The 17,414-nt window shown below is 42.0% G+C and overlaps 1 protein-coding gene across 3 annotated transcripts in view; it reads right to left on the reverse strand.

The window, feature by feature from the left end:
• dop1b (DOP1 leucine zipper like protein B) overlaps window positions 1-17,414 on the reverse strand; it is a 176,303-nt gene that overhangs the window by 20,651 nt on the left and 138,238 nt on the right. For all 3 annotated transcript variants that reach the window (XM_072513343.1, XM_072513341.1, XM_072513342.1), the window contains exons 29-32: window positions 13,961-14,070; window positions 8,260-8,409; window positions 6,754-6,815; window positions 1,133-1,261 (exon numbers count right to left, since the gene is read on the reverse strand). In XM_072513343.1, coding sequence (XP_072369444.1) covers window positions 1,133-1,261; window positions 6,754-6,815; window positions 8,260-8,409; window positions 13,961-14,070 — 451 coding nt within the window. The remainder of the gene's footprint in view (window positions 1-1,132; window positions 1,262-6,753; window positions 6,816-8,259; window positions 8,410-13,960; window positions 14,071-17,414) is intronic.

Below are 17,414 nucleotides of genomic sequence, written 5' to 3' on the forward strand. Positions count from 1 at the left end.
GACAAAATAATTTAAATTGCACCTTCACTATTTGCCCCATTTCCCTAGGTGTAACCTTGACCCATTTAAGTGACTTTAACAAACTACTGGGATGATCTTTAATCACCTCAAGTTCTACACCCTCCCCCACCCCTTGTACAAGATTGACCATCATTCGGAGACGGTCTCTTTTATGCACTTCTTCACTGTTGAGCGTGCAGAATGAGCAATTATTTTATCCTACCAGCTCCCCCATACCCTCTCAATGTTCGACAGCATCCCATGGCAAGTCATTATACAACCCGGACTGGGAGATTCCACTGGTGGGAAAGGCTGGAAAATCCCACCCGAACCAGTAATTTCCACATTCAAGCTCAAGCCAGCCTGTTTCAACAGGATACTCGACCATGGTGGGCATTATAGCCAGACACAGTTCTCACCCAACACCCATAGGTGCATTATTTCCAGCAAGAGTTACCGAACTGTGGAGAAGAGAGAAACTATTTCCGCTGTCTGAGGAGTCTTAGGCTGGGGCCATAGCCTAAAAGTTAGAACCAGGCCTTTCAGGGACTAAATTAGGAAACAATCTTTCATGCAAAGGATAATAGGAGTTTGGAGCTCTCCATCACAACAGCAATTTCACGGCTGGATCAATTGCTAATTTTAAAGCTGAGATCGACATATTGTTGTTCATAAAAGATATAAAGGATAGACAAACGGTGCGTGTATGGAGTTAGGTTGCAGATTAGCAAAGATCGCACCTAGTGCCAAAACAAGACTTGAGAGGCTAAATGGCCTACTCCTGTTTCTGCGTCATATTTCCCAACAGTGGTTAGTGGCCTCAAGTCCAAGAACATTAAGGCAGCCCCTATTGTCAATGTTTTTTTGTTTTAAGTGCTATATTAACAGAATATTAAAAATGTCAAAATTTACAACAAAACAAAGAGTGCTGGAAAAACCCATGCCTGGCAGCATCTGCGGTGAGAGAAGCAGAATTTATGTTTTGAGTCCAGCATGACTCTCGGAACTCCTCTTTTTTAACTGCCCAAATTTAAATACATAACAAAATATGCCCTCACACACCAAATTGGTTGCCATCACATTTCACCACTCTCAAGTTTGAGCAAACATTCTTTCAAAGTGTATTCATCACCTTGTATGAGTGGGAGATACAGATGATACTGATCAAGTTCGCCGCTGAAGATTGCAAATGCTTGCCGCTTTACCAGCATTGCTTTTTGCTCATAATTAGGAAATAGTTTTAATGAACTGCTCTGCATGCCTGAAAGGGAAAATAGATTCATTTAGTAAAGGCAAAGACCAGAATAGAAACAATGCGATCTATCGCAAATTACAGACTTTGTAATCCATTGTTCTGAACGTTTGGGGAAGCGGGTGCGTGGTGGAAGATAAATTAAATTTATTCCTGAATTGGCAGAAAGCTCATTAACCTTCTTGCATCTATATTTAAATCTATAAAGACCAAAATATAACTGTATAAAAGGATACATTTTATGGGTCTAATAATGTTGAGTTTGTGAATTATTGGAAGCACATTACTGGAGGTCAAGTACAGTCCTTTGTTTGTACCTTAATGGCCTTTTTAACTGCCCACATCAAGCAAGAAATACCACAAATGAACCTGCCCAAAAAGACGCGCATGAATGAGTCTCTAAAGACGGACATCCCAGAAAAGGGGAACTACGACTGCTCAACTTCCAAAGCAGTATTAAGGCGTAGCCCTATTGTAACAAGTGCTGTGGACCAAAGAAAACAGGAACATGACGGGACACGAGACTGTGAATAACAATATTTTTGTGGTTTAATTCCTAGTCTTGTTCGGCGATGTCACAAACAGGGGTGGAGCTTTCTATCAGTAGCTGTCCTTTATTCTTACTGGCTCAAGGAAAAGACAGAAGGACAGACAGGTGAAATTGGATGGGCTGTAATAATCTTGGTGAGTGCGAAATGGCAATGGGTGAGCAAGAATGTTCAGTGATTCAGTAGCCATCTCAAGAGTCAGAGGAGTGGGGATAGGTGAAGGAACCAGACAGGAAGAGAAAGCCTGGGAATTACAGCGGAATTACGGTCTCCACCCAAAAGGGGGTAAAATGATTCTTTGTTTTCTGAAAATGATTTCAATATTTTTGTGGATTCTTTCTTGCTTTTGTTCAAATAAAGACCATTGCTATAAATTACTTGGTGTCAGGGTTGAACAATTAGTTCAGTCAAACAATCTTGACTACATTTGTCTATGTTGAATTCATCTGCCAGGTACGTGACGAACACCCACTTGCTTTTCAAGAGTTGAAGGACAATTAGAGTTGGCCAATAAATGCTGGCTTTGCCAGTGAAGCTTCCATCTCAGGAATGAATTTTAAAAAGCAACAATTTGCATAAGAAAACAAGGGATAGAAGTATTTAGTAATGTGCAATTATGATGTAATTAACATTGCCAATTAAATCTTTATCTTGATGTGAAAATAAATATATTTGGCAGATCAATGCTTGGATTCCCAACTGTCCAATTGGACGGAATCTTCAAAAGAGTATGGTGTAAAAAGGCCTTGTGGGCAGCAATGATGTGGAGATGCCAGCGATGGACTGGGGTGGGCAGATAAGAAGACTTGCAACACCAGGTTAAAGTCCAATCACTAGCTTTCGTAGCGTATCTCCTTCATCCCGATTTCCCAGGATAGAGGGCACCCCAATCAGCTCCATAAAAGAATGTGCTGGATGATAAGATGTTCTTTCAAGGACTCTCTCTGCAGAGGGAAACTCCGAAAGCCAGTGATTCCAAACAAACCTGTTGGACTTTAACCTGCCATTGTAAGACTTCTTCATGGGCAGCAGTCATTAATACTGCACACCCTTGTGGCCAACTGCACAATTTAACAACCCAATAGATGACTGGTGGAATGGAGCAGTATTTGTATGGGGCTTAGGGGCAGGGAGTATTTATTTTTTAGGATCCCAACACCAGGGTTCTTTCCCATTGGACGAGGTGTTAACTGGGCTGCTGATTCATTAACATCCCTTTTACGCCTGGTGACAATATCCAATTAGCATCTCGCACCAGCTATATATTTGCAGTTTGTGCTTCCGCTCCCTGATTAAAGGGTGACAACAGATGTTTCTCTCTGCAGGATTAACAAGAGAGTCCTTGAACGAACATCTTATCATCCAGCACATTCTTTTGTGGAGCTGATCAGCCATTTATCACTGGGAACCTGACAACCCTCATATCTGTCCATATGCAGCTACGGAGCTATTTGGCACCAGTATTTGCAATCGCTCCCCAAAATGCTTTCTATATTAACTGACACCACGGGCAGAATTTTACGCTCCACCCAAGGCGGGTTCTGAGGTGGTGACACAGGGAGCATAAAATTGAAGGGGGTGATTTTCCCTGGGAACCCACCCACCTAAACCCAGATCCAATTTCACACTTGGGCAGACAGGGCCTCAGGTGGGGATCCCGCCCATTCACCTACTAAGGCTCTTAAATGGCCTTTCCTACCAAGTCTCAATTTTTAGGTTGGCGGGAGCAGGTGCAAGTATGGTGGGAAAGTGACAGTAAACCTTTTGCCCAACTCGGGTGGGAAGGTGGGGGGCGGTATCTTGCTCTGAAGGCCCCCTCAGAGTTGGGGTGCCCTCCATCCTGTGTCGTTGGAGCTCTGTAACCGCCTCACCGCTAACAGCACGATTGCTCCCCCTTCCAACTGCCCTGCATGCTCTCTACCCTCCCTTCCCCGGGACCACCAGGACTTACCTTTTTGAAGGTCCTCGGACTTAGTCTCAGGCAGTGCGCTGCAGAACCGCTTCTAGCCACTGCAGTGCTGTGCCTGGCCAGGTAGAAGGGCTGTTCACTAACGTGACTGGCCAACAGTTCTCACGGATGGGACTTCCTTCAAGGGTGGTCGGAAGTCCCACCCACTGCCAATCAAGTAAGCTCAAGTAAGCATTAAATGACAGTGGGGGTTCTAGAGACTGTGTATTAGGTGCCAATCGCTCGCCATCCTTAAAATTCTACCTCATGTTCCCTTGCTGTGGCTGCAAACAGACATGTTTGCACCACTGATCATCAGCTTTTCATCAGAATACCATGCTACACATTCATACACAAATGTGAATGTCTTCAGACACTGTAGTTTAGAGATTAGTCAATCATACCTAACAGATAAGAGTTCAGGATTGACATGATTTAAAATGTAATGAATCATTAGCAGGGTTATGGAGTTGCCAACGATCTAGAATTGGCCTGGAGCTTCTAAGCATAGCCCAATTGGGTATTGAGTATATTTGCTTTCCAATTGGCATATAAAGGCAGTTAACAACTAATGACTGGAGCATGGAGGCAAGTTATGTGATGAAACCTCCAGGAAAATATTTAATCATAGTTGGTAACTCTATGTACCAATAAACTGCATCAAGTCCTTCTGCCTTGCTGCACAATCTTAGCTGCCGTCCTGATTAACCTCTTCTATTCTAGTCCATTACCGGGTGTACTGTTCTACGTTCTCACCCAAACAATTCCAATCTGAATGTATCTGAAATATCCTGGGAAGAAAATATCTAAAAACAAAAAGGCCAACATCAACTGTGATAAGGTTGGTCGGTATAGAACCGTCTCAATCTTCTACATGAAACAAAGTAGAATTTGTTAAAACCTTTTTACTTGCAAAACCTTTGCACAAACCAAAGTATAGCAAACTTGTATAGCAGAAACATGTCCCAGTGGGCAGATTGCACATGTATAGCAGAAAAATGTCCCAGTGGGCTTCTCAAATGTGGAATCAGACAAAGTTTGACATGGAGACAAGGAGAACGATATCAGATAGTGCTGGACAATTATTTCTGGTGAATGTCAGGGAGCTGAGTACTTCAGCAGTGCTGATTACAACTACTTTTGTTTTTGTAAATTTTTTTTTTTAATTCTCCTTTTTCCCTTTCTCCCAAATTTACACCCACCAGCAAAAAACAATAATCAGTAACAAATAGGTCAATCTCCATATCAATAACTACGATCCCATCCTCTCACCAAACCCCAAACATTAGCCCGCATGTTCACACAAACAAATGACAAAAAGGAATTAGGGATCACCCATAGTCACCATTAACACACAGCCCAATCCAACTCAGAATTAAGTAGTTTGAGTACATAGAACATAGAACATAGAACAGTACAGCACAGAACAGGCCCTTCGGCCCTCGATGTTATGCCGAGCATTGTCCGAAACCAAGATCAAGCTATCCCACTCCCTGTCATTCTGGTGTGCTCCATGTGCCTATCCAATAATCGCTCGAAAGTTCCTAAAGTGTCCGACTCCACTATCACAGCAGGCAGTCCATTCCACACCCGAACCACTCTCTGAGTAAAGAACCTACCTCGGACATCCCTCCTATATCTCCCACCCTGAATCTTATAGTTATGCCGTCTTGTAACAGCTACATCCACCCGAGGAAATAGTCTCTGAACGTCCACTCTATCTATCCCCCTCATCATCTTATAAACCTCTATTAAGTCGCCTCTCATCCTCCTCCGCTCCAAAGGGAGCCCTAGCTCCCTCAACCTTTCCTCATAAGACCTATCCTGCAAACTAGGCAGCATCCTGGTAAATCTCCTTTGCACCCTTTCCAATGCTTCCACATCTTTCCTATAGTGAGGTGACCAGAACTGCGCACAATACTCCAAATGTGGTCTCACCAGGGTCATGTACAGTTGCAGCATAACCCCGCGAAACTCAAGCCCACTGTTAATTGTTACAGGGCAGGAGGCCACCATTCGACCCATCATGTTTGCACCAACTCTCTGAATGAGCATTTTACTTTGTACCATTCTCCCCATAACTCTGCAGATTCTTCTTCTTCAGAAAGAAGTCTGGAAATGTTATTGGGAGTAAATGAGGTAGGTGTAAAGGGGCACTTTAAAATGAGAGGGAAAAATATCGGGAGAGAATACCAGATACTGTTGCTAAGATTCTTAAAATAAATTTGAAACTGCATGAAAATTGAAGAAATGCAGGCTTAGGCCGGAATATTGTGAAATAGCTAATAATATGTTTCAGCTGACTGTGATGATTGCAGAGACTCCGATACAGGAGACAAGTGTAATAAAATTCACCTGCAAGTAGAGACACAAAGGAGAATACAGCAGAGTTGTCAGGGTGGGGTGAGTGGAAAATATGGCTTTGGTCTCTCCCGTGTTTAGCCAATATTGGATTTTGGACAAGCAGGGAAGACGAGCAAGGGAAGTGGTGGAACTGGCTGTTGTCAGGGCACGAGTGGAACTCGACACTACAATTTCTGGTGATAGCTTTAAGATAGCTGTTATATGATTTTGTTCCACGTGTGAAAAGAAAAACAGTGCCCGCTGTCTGAGGAAAGAGCAGCAGGGGTGGCAAAGTGCAGAACTCAACATCCCAAATGGCCTTCAGTGCCCTACTATTCTAATTATTCCCTCGCCAAATGCAGAGCCGAAAAAGGCAACTGAACAATAAATATGAATATTAAACAATTCGGTATCCATTATGGACAGAATGCTTTCAACAACTTTTCACATTAGGTCCAACAATGTTTATTTTAAATCATGCTTATAAAGAGATAATAATTACTCTTCCCCAAAATCTAGCCAATAAACAGATTCACATTTAAGTTGCAAAACTGTGGGTAAATTTTGATTGAATTGTACAATTATCACAATAGTCTGTCCTTTCAAAAAAAAAATTAATTGAATTTTCAAGTCGACAGATAAGCATAATAAACGGGACTTACTCATCAAGTCTTTGAACATTGTTTTCTCATGTGTCAAAAGATGGTCAATTATGGACTTCCAACTGGGAAAACAGAAACATGTTTTAAGAATCACTCTTCCCCCACCCACAGGACATTGGTGTTGCTTGCTACCGTTGGTGAAATCACAAAGTTTATTTAGATACATATAACGGCACGTGCATGCAGCAAATCGACACAATGTATTTTTAAAAATATTGCCAAGTTCAAATAGCACCACCTGTTTGAGGCAACTTGGCTCAGGTGGTCATATCCTTGCTGCTGAGTCATGATTGTGGGTTCCAGTCCAACTAGAACACACCATCTAGGCTAATGCTTCATTGGAGCTCTTGGGAGATTGCTACACTGTTAGGAGTGCCATCTTTGAGATTAAACATTAAGCCAAAGCTTCATCTACCCACGTGGCTGCCACTATTCAAAAGAATGGGGAGTGCTCCCTGTGCCCGGGTGAACATTTGTCCTTCGAACACCATCACCAAGAAACATTTTTTGAGTTCTTGTTTGTGTAGCTTTGTTGTATGAAAATTGCCCCATATTTCTCTATACTACAATAGTGACTTTTGAAAACAATTCTTTCACAGGATGTTGGTGTCATTGACTAGGCCAGCATTTGTTGGCCATCCCCAATTACCCTCCAGAAGGCAGCGGTGAGCCCATTTGAACCGCTGCAGTCCATTTGGTGAACTTACACCCAGAGTGTTATTAAGAAGGGAGCCCCGAAATCTGACCCAGCAACATCGAAAGAACTGCAGTATAGTTTCAAGTCAGGATGGTGTATACTTGGAGAGGAACCTCCAGGTGATGGTGTTCCCGATCGTAGAGATCATGGGTTTGGGAGGTGCTGCGAAGGTGCCTTAATGAGTTGCTGCTGTAAATCTTGTATATAGATGGTACACACTGCTGTCGCTATGTGTTACTGGTGGATGGGGGCAGCGTGTGTTGAAGGGGGTGGATGGGGGCAGCGAGCGGTGAAGAGGGTGAATGGGGGCAGCAAGTGTTGAAGGGGGTGGATGCTCTTCAAATTACTTGACTGCGTTCGAAGTGATGAAATTCTGCAGATTCGCAATGTAGTTGTGCGAATGCAAATTATTTCTTGAATTCTTTTATCTATTCAAATTCCACCATCAATCCTTAATAGCATCTTGTTCTTCAACATGTGCTTAGAAAACAAATGTGGACTATAGCAAGAGTAGACCGAATTAAGTTGGGACATCCCTCATCCTGGTACTTTATTTTATGAACTCTATATCAAAGGCAAGTAATTTGACATCTACTTTGGAAACTGCTCTCATAATAATTCAGATTTGCTAAAACTTTGGTCTTGCCTACAGTAATTGTTGTAATATGTTCACTTTCTGTAAGCACCAGGATGCATAGCGGGTAGTGCGTTGGCAAAACTTTAAAGACACGGATTAAAATTTACAAGCCCATTTTCAATAACCAGTATAAGAGCCTGGTTTACTACACATAAAAAAGTTATTTTCCTACTGGTTAATACAAGAGGAGTCCATCTGGAAAAAGAGAGGGTCCATGAAGAGATCAAAGGCTTCCTTTTTCCATGCCCTCTTGGTGTAGGCATAGCCACTTAAACTGCTCAGTAACTGAGCACTGGCACGAAAACTGGGGATGTTGTACCCACTGAGAGGAAATAAAAGACAATTTCAGTATTATCTAAAGAAAAATCGCAATAGTTAGGAATACAATCTCTACACCAAAAGTTAAGAACATCTTCACAGATAAACCAAAATATGTACATTAACTTCAAAAAGGGAAATATGCACACGCTCTACATTCTTGTACAAAGCACTTAAAAATGCATCAAGGTCAAAACATTTCGAGTCATTACAGATAATGGCCCTGAATAATAAGTTTCCTTTTTATTTTAAAAACGATACCTTTAAAGCAAAACTAACCAAAAAATATAATTTCAACTCAAAATAATCTTTAAAAAGTACAACATCCTGTGGTGTTATCTAAAGCCAGACACTTGTGTCATGAGAATGTCGCTTTGAGAAATGTTTGGCTGCTCATGTTACTGCAGTGATGTCAGAGTGTGGGTGGAGCTGAGCTCTGGCTCTGCTTTTTAGTTTCACTTTGAGAAGAGCTTGGGTGTGTGTGTCTTTTTGGTTTCGTTTTCTGTGTTGGAGCTGAAGCCAGACAAAGCAGGTGTACTGTTGTTCTCTCTGCCATGAAAAGACCATCTCTTGATCATTTGGTGAATTCAGAATTATAAATGCTCTCAGGAGTGAATGTAAACCTGATGTGTTTCTGTTAAAGGTTATGTTTTTTGTAAGTCTTCTGGATGTTAAAAGGACAGCGCAAGCATTACTTAGTGTTGTGTTCTTTGGGGGTTGTATTTGAATTAATGGTTGCTAAGATGTTCACTGTATGTTTTAAAAAGGTTAATTTGAGTTCATAGAATAAACATCGTTACGCTTTAAAAAAATACTTTTCCATTTCTGCTGTACCACACCTGTAGAGTGGGCCATGTGCTCCCCATACCACAATCTATTAAAAGTTGTGGGTCAGGTGAACTCCATGATACACTTTGGGGTTCTCTAAACCCTGGCCCATAACATTTGGAAGAGAGAAAGAGAAATAACTTGCACTCTGACTCCAATTACTTAATTGCCTCCACGTAAGGAACACCTAGCGAGGAGAAAGTTTTCCTTAATTACCTCAAACGTCTAACAAAGCCATCACATGGTTTAAGCAAAACAGCTAATTCAGTGCCACTAAAACTAAAGTGTTTTTCTGCTGCCCAAGAACCAGGCTTTACTTAAACATGTTTTGAGCTTTGCAAACACAGGACTGCATAAGAACTGTCAAAATTTCAACTGAAGTCAATCTGAACTAGTAACTGTTTTCTCTCCACAGATGCTGCATGACCTGAGCATTTCCTGTTTCTTAAAAAAACCCAACCCAAAATGAATTTGCTGGCAATGTGTCTTGTCATCTCAAGAGAATCCACAAGCAGGGATACAGAGTAAACAGAGTTGTCCCTGGCCAAAATCCTGAGATAGCTAATCAAAGTCTGATGACATTGCTAAAAAGACACATAATACAATATGAAAAGCATTCATACTCGACAAATGTTTTCTGATCCTTTTTGGGGGTCAAAATGAGTGAGCAGTATGTTATGGTCCACAAGAGCGTGGTCATGTCTTGGTAAACCAGCAGTAAAAGATCGATCTAAAAAGATCACTTCAATAAACCTTGAAGCTGAACTCTTTGAGGAACAGATTTTTATGCTTTGTGTTTATTATTGGAATAATAATAAATTATTTAGTTTAGTTTAACTTCCATTGTGTATGTATTGTCTGGCTATTATTCTGCTTGGATCCACAAATCAGTGAATCAAAGAATCCTACAGACAAGGATATAATAAACAGGAACAGTCGGAAGAGTCGGCTGCACAATCGGAGCCTGTTCCATCACTGAATAGGATCACAGCCAATCGGATCATGATCTTTACACCACTTTACTGCCTGTTCCCCATAACCCTGGACTCCCCAGTAGTTCAAAAATCTGTCAATCTCAGCCTTGAATATATTCAGTATGTCCACTGCTCTCTGGGGTAAAGATTTCCAAAGATTCACAATCCTCTAGGAAGCATTTCCTCTTCTTTGCTTCAAATAGGAGATCCCCCCCATTCGGCAACTGTATCCCCTAGTTCGAGATTCCCCACGAGGGAAAATATCCTCACAGCATCCACCCTGTAAAGCCCCCTCAGGATCTCATATGCTCAATAAAATCATTTCCCATTCTTCTAAACTTCACTGAATATAGGCCCAACTTAACCTTTCCTCATAAAGGGCCGCCCTTCAACACAGAAATCAACCGTGTCAACCTTCACTGAACAGCCATCAATGCAAGTATATCCTTTTTAAGGGACCAAATTATATGCAGCACTCTAGTGGAGGCCTCATTAATGCCCTGTAAAAATGTAGCAAGACTTGTCCAATTTGTATACTCTATCCCTCTTGCAATAAAGTCCAACGTCCCATTTATTTTCCGAATTACTTGCTGTACCTGCATGCTAACCTTCTGTGATTAATGTATGAAGATACCCCAATCTGCATCATTGTGAAATCCCTCACCATTTAAATGGTATTCTGCTTATCTATTCTTACCAGTGGATAGCCTGATTTTTCCACATTATATTCCATCTGCTAATTTTTTGCCCACTCACAATCTACCCATATCCTTTAGGCAGAACCTGAAACATTTGAAAAATAATCACAGGACAGGATCATTTCCAGATGGGTGCTGCCATTGTAAAAGGAGCTTGGTGAGAGTTCCTCATTTTATTGAGCATTCCTCCTCGAGACACTCTGAAGATGTCCCAATTTCACCACTGGTGAGGAAAACCCCTCCAAGGATGGCTTATGGGCACAGCTGCTCACTATGGAGTCCTGCAGACTGTTGGGGGGCAGGAGGCCTCATGGGCCCCTTGGCCAGCCACCAGCACGCCACCTCAGGCATGCCAGGCTCTGACCACAGCGACCACTGCAGGGAAGATCATTGCCGCATCCCCAAGCTGCCCACAATTGGATATTGGGATAATGTAAAGTGGTCATCAGGCTGCTCCGCTCCTCCCGCTTATCCCCAACAAGACCAACCAGAGATGGGAACTTTTGCTAACTTTTGCCTTAGTTTAATTGCTCGGTTTTATCACCTTTGCTCGAGTCGCCAGGTATGTTTCTGATACCGCCACGTGGTTCAAGTCCGAGTAATGATCAATAATCCAATACACCGCTTAGTAAGATTTAAATCAAAGCACATTTATTATACACAGCAATCACTACTCATGTATAAATTCTACGTCTAAGCTACTTCTACGACTAACAGGCCAATACTTAACGTGGATCAGGCCCACCAGGTCAGGGGAACGAATGGCCTTTCGTTCGGGTTCTGAGCCTGTGGGATTCGAAGTTGGTACAGATTTGTAGCTAGGAGCGCCTATCTCGTAGCGAGCGTTGAAGTAAGACTTACTAGATATCAGCGATGGTTGGACCGGTCACTGTCAAGGGTTGGTTCGCGTTGCTGAGTGACCCGGTCCAGAAGAGAAGCAGAGGGGCGATTTGAACTTGGGCTTGATTCTTATAGTCTCCAGGGGCTTCCCGCCTTTCAGGGTGGACCCTGTACCTGTCGATTTTCTCCAATGCTGGAGCGGTTCCCTGATCGATGGGCGGTCCTGAGGTGGTCGTTCACCTCCCATTGTGTAGGCTTCTGCTGGCACCAAAGAGTCTGGTTTGGCTTTATGTTTCTAACTGTTGCTCATTGTTCCCGGGGATTGCTCATTAATATGCAGATGGCTGGTGTTTTGTTATGCTGATGGTTGCCGGTATCGATCTTGTCTGGCCATTCCAGAGGTAAATACACACTCAACCCGCAGCTGCTTGTTTGTGTCCTGTTGGCTGACTTTCCCATCAGCCTTTGCCGTTCGCCATTTTAAATCGGGAGTTAGCCATTCTAAATCAGGAGTTAGCCATTTTAACTGGCTACAGAACTCACTGGCCCACCAATCCAACACCCTCTCGTGAACTCCCACTGTCAAAGCTACCTCGGCAGGACCTGGATGATTGTGACCTTTGGGTCCTCCTCACAACTTGCCATCCCATCCATCTGTGCAGCTGAGGTAAAATTTAGCTACAATACACTCAATACCTTCATCATTAATATAGGTTGGAAATAGTTGAGACGACGCACTGATCCCTATGGCATCCTAATAGTTATTGTTTGCTGACCTGAAACTGATCCATTTATTCTGACTCTTTTTGGTTTGTGAGCCAATCCTCTATCCAGGCTATTATAGTAACCGCCAACACCATGGGCTCTTGTTTGGTTTACTCCAACACCAGAACTGCACCCTCCTTTCCCAGACCTACTGCCTTTAACCTCCTCTCGTTTCTTCAAAAGCTTCCTTCAAACAGTTCCGTTTCCAATAGCTCTCTGCCCAATTCATTCATCTCCTACTGCATGTCAACGTTTCAATCTTTGTGTTTCCAAGTTTTGATGTTTTAATATATGTTGAATTACCAGTCAAAGAACTAATAGAGGTTGGAATGTGGGATCTAAAGGTCTATGGAATCACATTTTCAAAATTACAGTATTAAGAGACATGCCTCCCAGAGATGAACAAACTATTTCCCGGTAAACTCAAAGCAAAATGCCGCGGAAGCTGGAAATCCGAAATAAAGATGAAAGTGCTGGCAAAACTCAGCAGGCTTGCCGAGAGTTAACGCAGAGTCTTCATGACTCTAAAAGAGCTCTGAAGAGTCAGAAGGACTTAACATGGGGTGGAATTTAGCGGCTGTTCACGCCAGGGGGATATTCCGATCCTACCAACGGCGCACGGGTTTCCCGTCGGCAAGGGGTGAAGTCAAAGGGAAATCCCCGTTGACAACAGTGGGACCAGGAAATCTCGCTGGCGGGCCGCCTCCACCGCCACCGAATTGCTTGGTAAATCCGCGGAGGTTATTCGGTAAATCCTGCTTGTTAACTCTGTTTCTCTCTCTCCACATATGCTGCCAGACCTGCTCAGCTTTGCCAGCACGCTCTCTATTTATTTCAGATTTCCAGCATCTGCAGTATTCGGCTTTTGTTAAACTATTTTCAGCGCCAGCTATTAAACATTTCAAATGGTTCATACAGACACACGGCTAAAAACATCTGAATGTCTGGAATACATGGAAAGTTATGATGGGAAATGCAATAGACAACCTGCAGCAGCGACTTCCCACAAGTAGTTACATTTTTTGAAGGAAGTAAACTGGGTCTCAGTTTAACATCTCACATCTCAAGGATCAGAATTTCCACTGAACTCTCAGTCCAGTTTAGTCCTTACGCTCATGTCAGGGGGAATCTGGATTTACACCAAGAAATCCAACTCCTTTACCCTCCCCCACCTCCCCCCACCAGCTGCAGACTCTGGTCCACAAACTGACGTGTTCGCTCACATGAAAAACAGGTTCCCATACACTGAATGAAGCACAGATGTGCATAAAATATGGACACATATCATTAGTTTGACTTCTCACTAACTGGATGAAACCAAGATACTGATTTACTTTGTGATTCTGTACAAAAAATACATTTTGATTTACTGAAATCTGGATCCAAGAGCAATCAACACTCAAGTTGGCAAGTGGTTGAAGTAAACGGTGTAAACATTTCATCTCGTTACCTATGGTTTCTCAGATAGGGGAACACATAGTACAGCAGCCGTGAGATGAGAGGCACTGCTTTCTCCTTTTCATCACTGCGGTAAACAATATCAAGAAGTGGGGCGAGCAGCTGAAAATGATTCCAAAAATAAAGAGAGAAATAATAAGATAAAGGCTGCTAACATCAAAGGCAAAACTTCACTTGAAACAAAATACATTTGGCACAAGTATCAAAGAAATGCAGGTAGCAATTAATGGGATGCACAATTTGCGTTAAGTTGTTTTTAACATTATATACATAGAATTTCATAGAATTTACAGCAGAAGGAGGCCACTTGGCCCATCGAGTCTGCACCGACCCCTGGAAAGAGCACTCCATTTAAGCCCACACTTCCAACCTATCCCCGTTACCATGTAACTTTTTTAAAAGGGCAATTTAACATGGCCAATCCACATAACCTGCACATCTTTGGACTGTGGGAGGAAACTGGAGTACCCGGAGGAAACCCACGCAGACATGTGCAGACTCCACGCAAACAGTGATCCAAGCTGGGAATCGGACCTGGGACCCTGGGCCATATTACACACATTTCTAACTCTCTCAAAATCTTATTTTTTCTCATGTTACTGGTGCCTCTCCTCATGAGATTTACATTGCTTACTTTAGCATAGTTTCTACAGATCACAAAATGCACAATTCTAAATTTAATTCACACATTCAACAGAGGCTGCATTTTCCCCATTAATGAGAAAACACAAGCCACAAGATGTGAGAATTCAGAGACCTGAACTGACGGAAGGTAAATAATGGAGGGGAACTTTTGACCCTAACTCATTTCCACACCTCGCCACAAGTGTGAGTGGCATGAGCAGCATTCTAGGAGCAGAGGAGTTAGCACTTCTGCCTCACAGTGCCAGGGACCCAGGTTCGGTTCTGACCTTGGGTGACTGTGTGGAGTCTGCATTGTTATGGGCGAGGCGTTTTCAGAACCCCAAAATGTATCATGGAGTTCAACCAACCTCCCCCTTTAATGTATTTGTTGCTTTTCCTAGCACACGGCTTGTTCCCTAGGTGTGGTATTTCAATTATGGATACGTGGGCTTTTAAACATAAAACACTGTTTATTCCATGAACTCAACTTAACATCTTAAATAAACATTGGATCTCTTAACACCCCTTACTTCAAAGATAACTCCGAAAATATTGCCACAGTAAATAATTCGTTAAAATGTTCCTTCAAACTTCCAAGAGACTTAACACCTTTACACAAAATCACATCAGGTTAAAGGCTTTACTTTAAATCACCCAAATGATCCAGAGATGGTCTTTCATGGCAGAAATCCAGCTCACTGCAAAACACACACCCAGCTCTTTTCCAAACCAGAACTTCTCGAGCTGCTGTCTCAAACTGGCTTTCTACTTTTAAACTGCCCTCAGCAAAACCAGCCAGGCACTTTTTAGCTGCTCTCAGCAAAACCAGTCAGGCACTTTTTTAACTGCAACTTCAAAATGGCTGAACTGAGCTGAGCTCCACCCACTCTATGACATCATAGTTTTCGTAAAGGTACATTGCTTAAACATCCAGTTCTTAAAGGCATTCTCGCATGACACCTCCCCCCAAGAAAAAAAAAAGAAACCATCAACTTCAAGATGGTTTCATTTTTCACCTTTGCACCATCAATTAAGAAATGCACAGTAAAAATACTTTTACATTTCACAAAAAAAAAAAACACACGCAAACAGGTATAATAATATAGTCCATTTTTCTTTGTTCTTCTTCCTCCAACCAAAATCCTTCTCGATTGACAGTCTCTTTGAACAAAGTCTAAGCACGATCCATCCATTCCTCTACTCCTCGGCATTTCTCTTCAGAATCAGATAATTTAGTTCAATCTGACCACAGAGTCCCTTGCAATTCTCTAATGGAGAACAGGATAAGAGTCCGTTCTTGTAACTGCATTCACCTTTCTATAGTCCACACACAACCGTTGGGTACCATCTGGTTTAGGTACCATCACTATGGGTGAGCTCCATTGGCTGCAACCCACTTCAATTATGCCATTCTTCAGCATACTCTCAATCTCTCTGTTAACCTGTGCCAATTTTAAAGGATTAAGTCTATATTGATGTTGTTTGATAGGAACAGCATTTCCCATATCGACAACAGATATAGCCATTTTAGTACTTCCCAATTTATCTCTATAAACTTGCCCATGTGATATCAATAACTCTTTCATGTCAGTTCGTTTTTCCTCTGGAAGGTAACTTAACAATTCATCCCAATTTTTAAGAACATCCTCATTTTCCAATTTAATTTGAGTTATGTCAAATTCTCAGTTATCTGGATTTGGTTCGTCACTTTGAGTTAGAATCATTAAAACCTCCTTTTTCTCTTCTTCCCCTTCAAAGTACCTTTTAAGCATATTCATATGACACACTCAGTGAGTCTTCCTTCTATCTGGTGTTTTTAACCATGTAATTCACCTCACTTAATTTCCTTTCAATCTGATACGGTCCACAAAACCTAGCTTTTAAAGGCTCCCCTACCACTGGTAACAACACTAAAACTTTATCCCCACTGGCAAAACTACGAACTTTGGATTTCTTGTCCGCTACCCCTTTCATCACATTTTGTGCAACTTTCAAATGTTGTCCAGCCAATTCATCTGCTCTATTTAATCGTTCCCTAAAATTTGACACGTAATCCAATAGTGTAATTTCCGACTTCTTACCCACCAATTTTTCCTTAATCAATTTAAATGGTCCTCTTACCCCATGACCAAAAATTAGTTCAAAAGGACTAAATTTGGTAGACTCATTAGGTGCATCCCTAATTGCAAACAATACGAATGGGATTCCTTTATCCCAATCCTCTGGACAATCTTGACAATACGCCCTCAACATTGTCTTTAATGTCTGATGCCACCTTTCCAACGCTCCCTGCGATTCTGGATGGTACGCAGTTGATTTAAATTGTTTTATTCCTAAGCTATTCATAACTTCTTTGAATAACTTTGAAGTAAAATTCGTTCCTTGATTGAATTTCTGTGGGTAGTCCATATCTAGTAAAGAATTTAAGTAACTCCTCCACAATCCTTTCAGCTGTAATATTACGTACTGGAATGGCCTCTGGAAACCTAGTAGACACATCCATTACAGTCAAAAGATATTGATTCCCACTTTTTGTTTTAGGAAGCGGTCCTACACAATCGATTAGGACCCTTGTAAAAGGTTCCTCAAATGCTGGAAGTGGTATTAAGGACGCTGGTTTTATCATTGCTTGAGGTTTCCCTATCACTTAACATGATTGACAAAATTTAACTACATCTTTATGTAGTCCAGGCCAATAAAAATGTTTCTGGATTTTAGCTCGAGTTTCCCTTATTCCCAAATGACATCCCACTGGTACCTTATGTGCAACTCGCAACACCTCCTTTCAATACCCTACCGGCAATACTACTTGATGAACTTCT

Source organism: Scyliorhinus torazame, chromosome 8 (assembly GCF_047496885.1).
Source record: "Scyliorhinus torazame isolate Kashiwa2021f chromosome 8, sScyTor2.1, whole genome shotgun sequence".
NCBI classification, from domain to species: domain Eukaryota; kingdom Metazoa; phylum Chordata; class Chondrichthyes; order Carcharhiniformes; family Scyliorhinidae; genus Scyliorhinus; species Scyliorhinus torazame.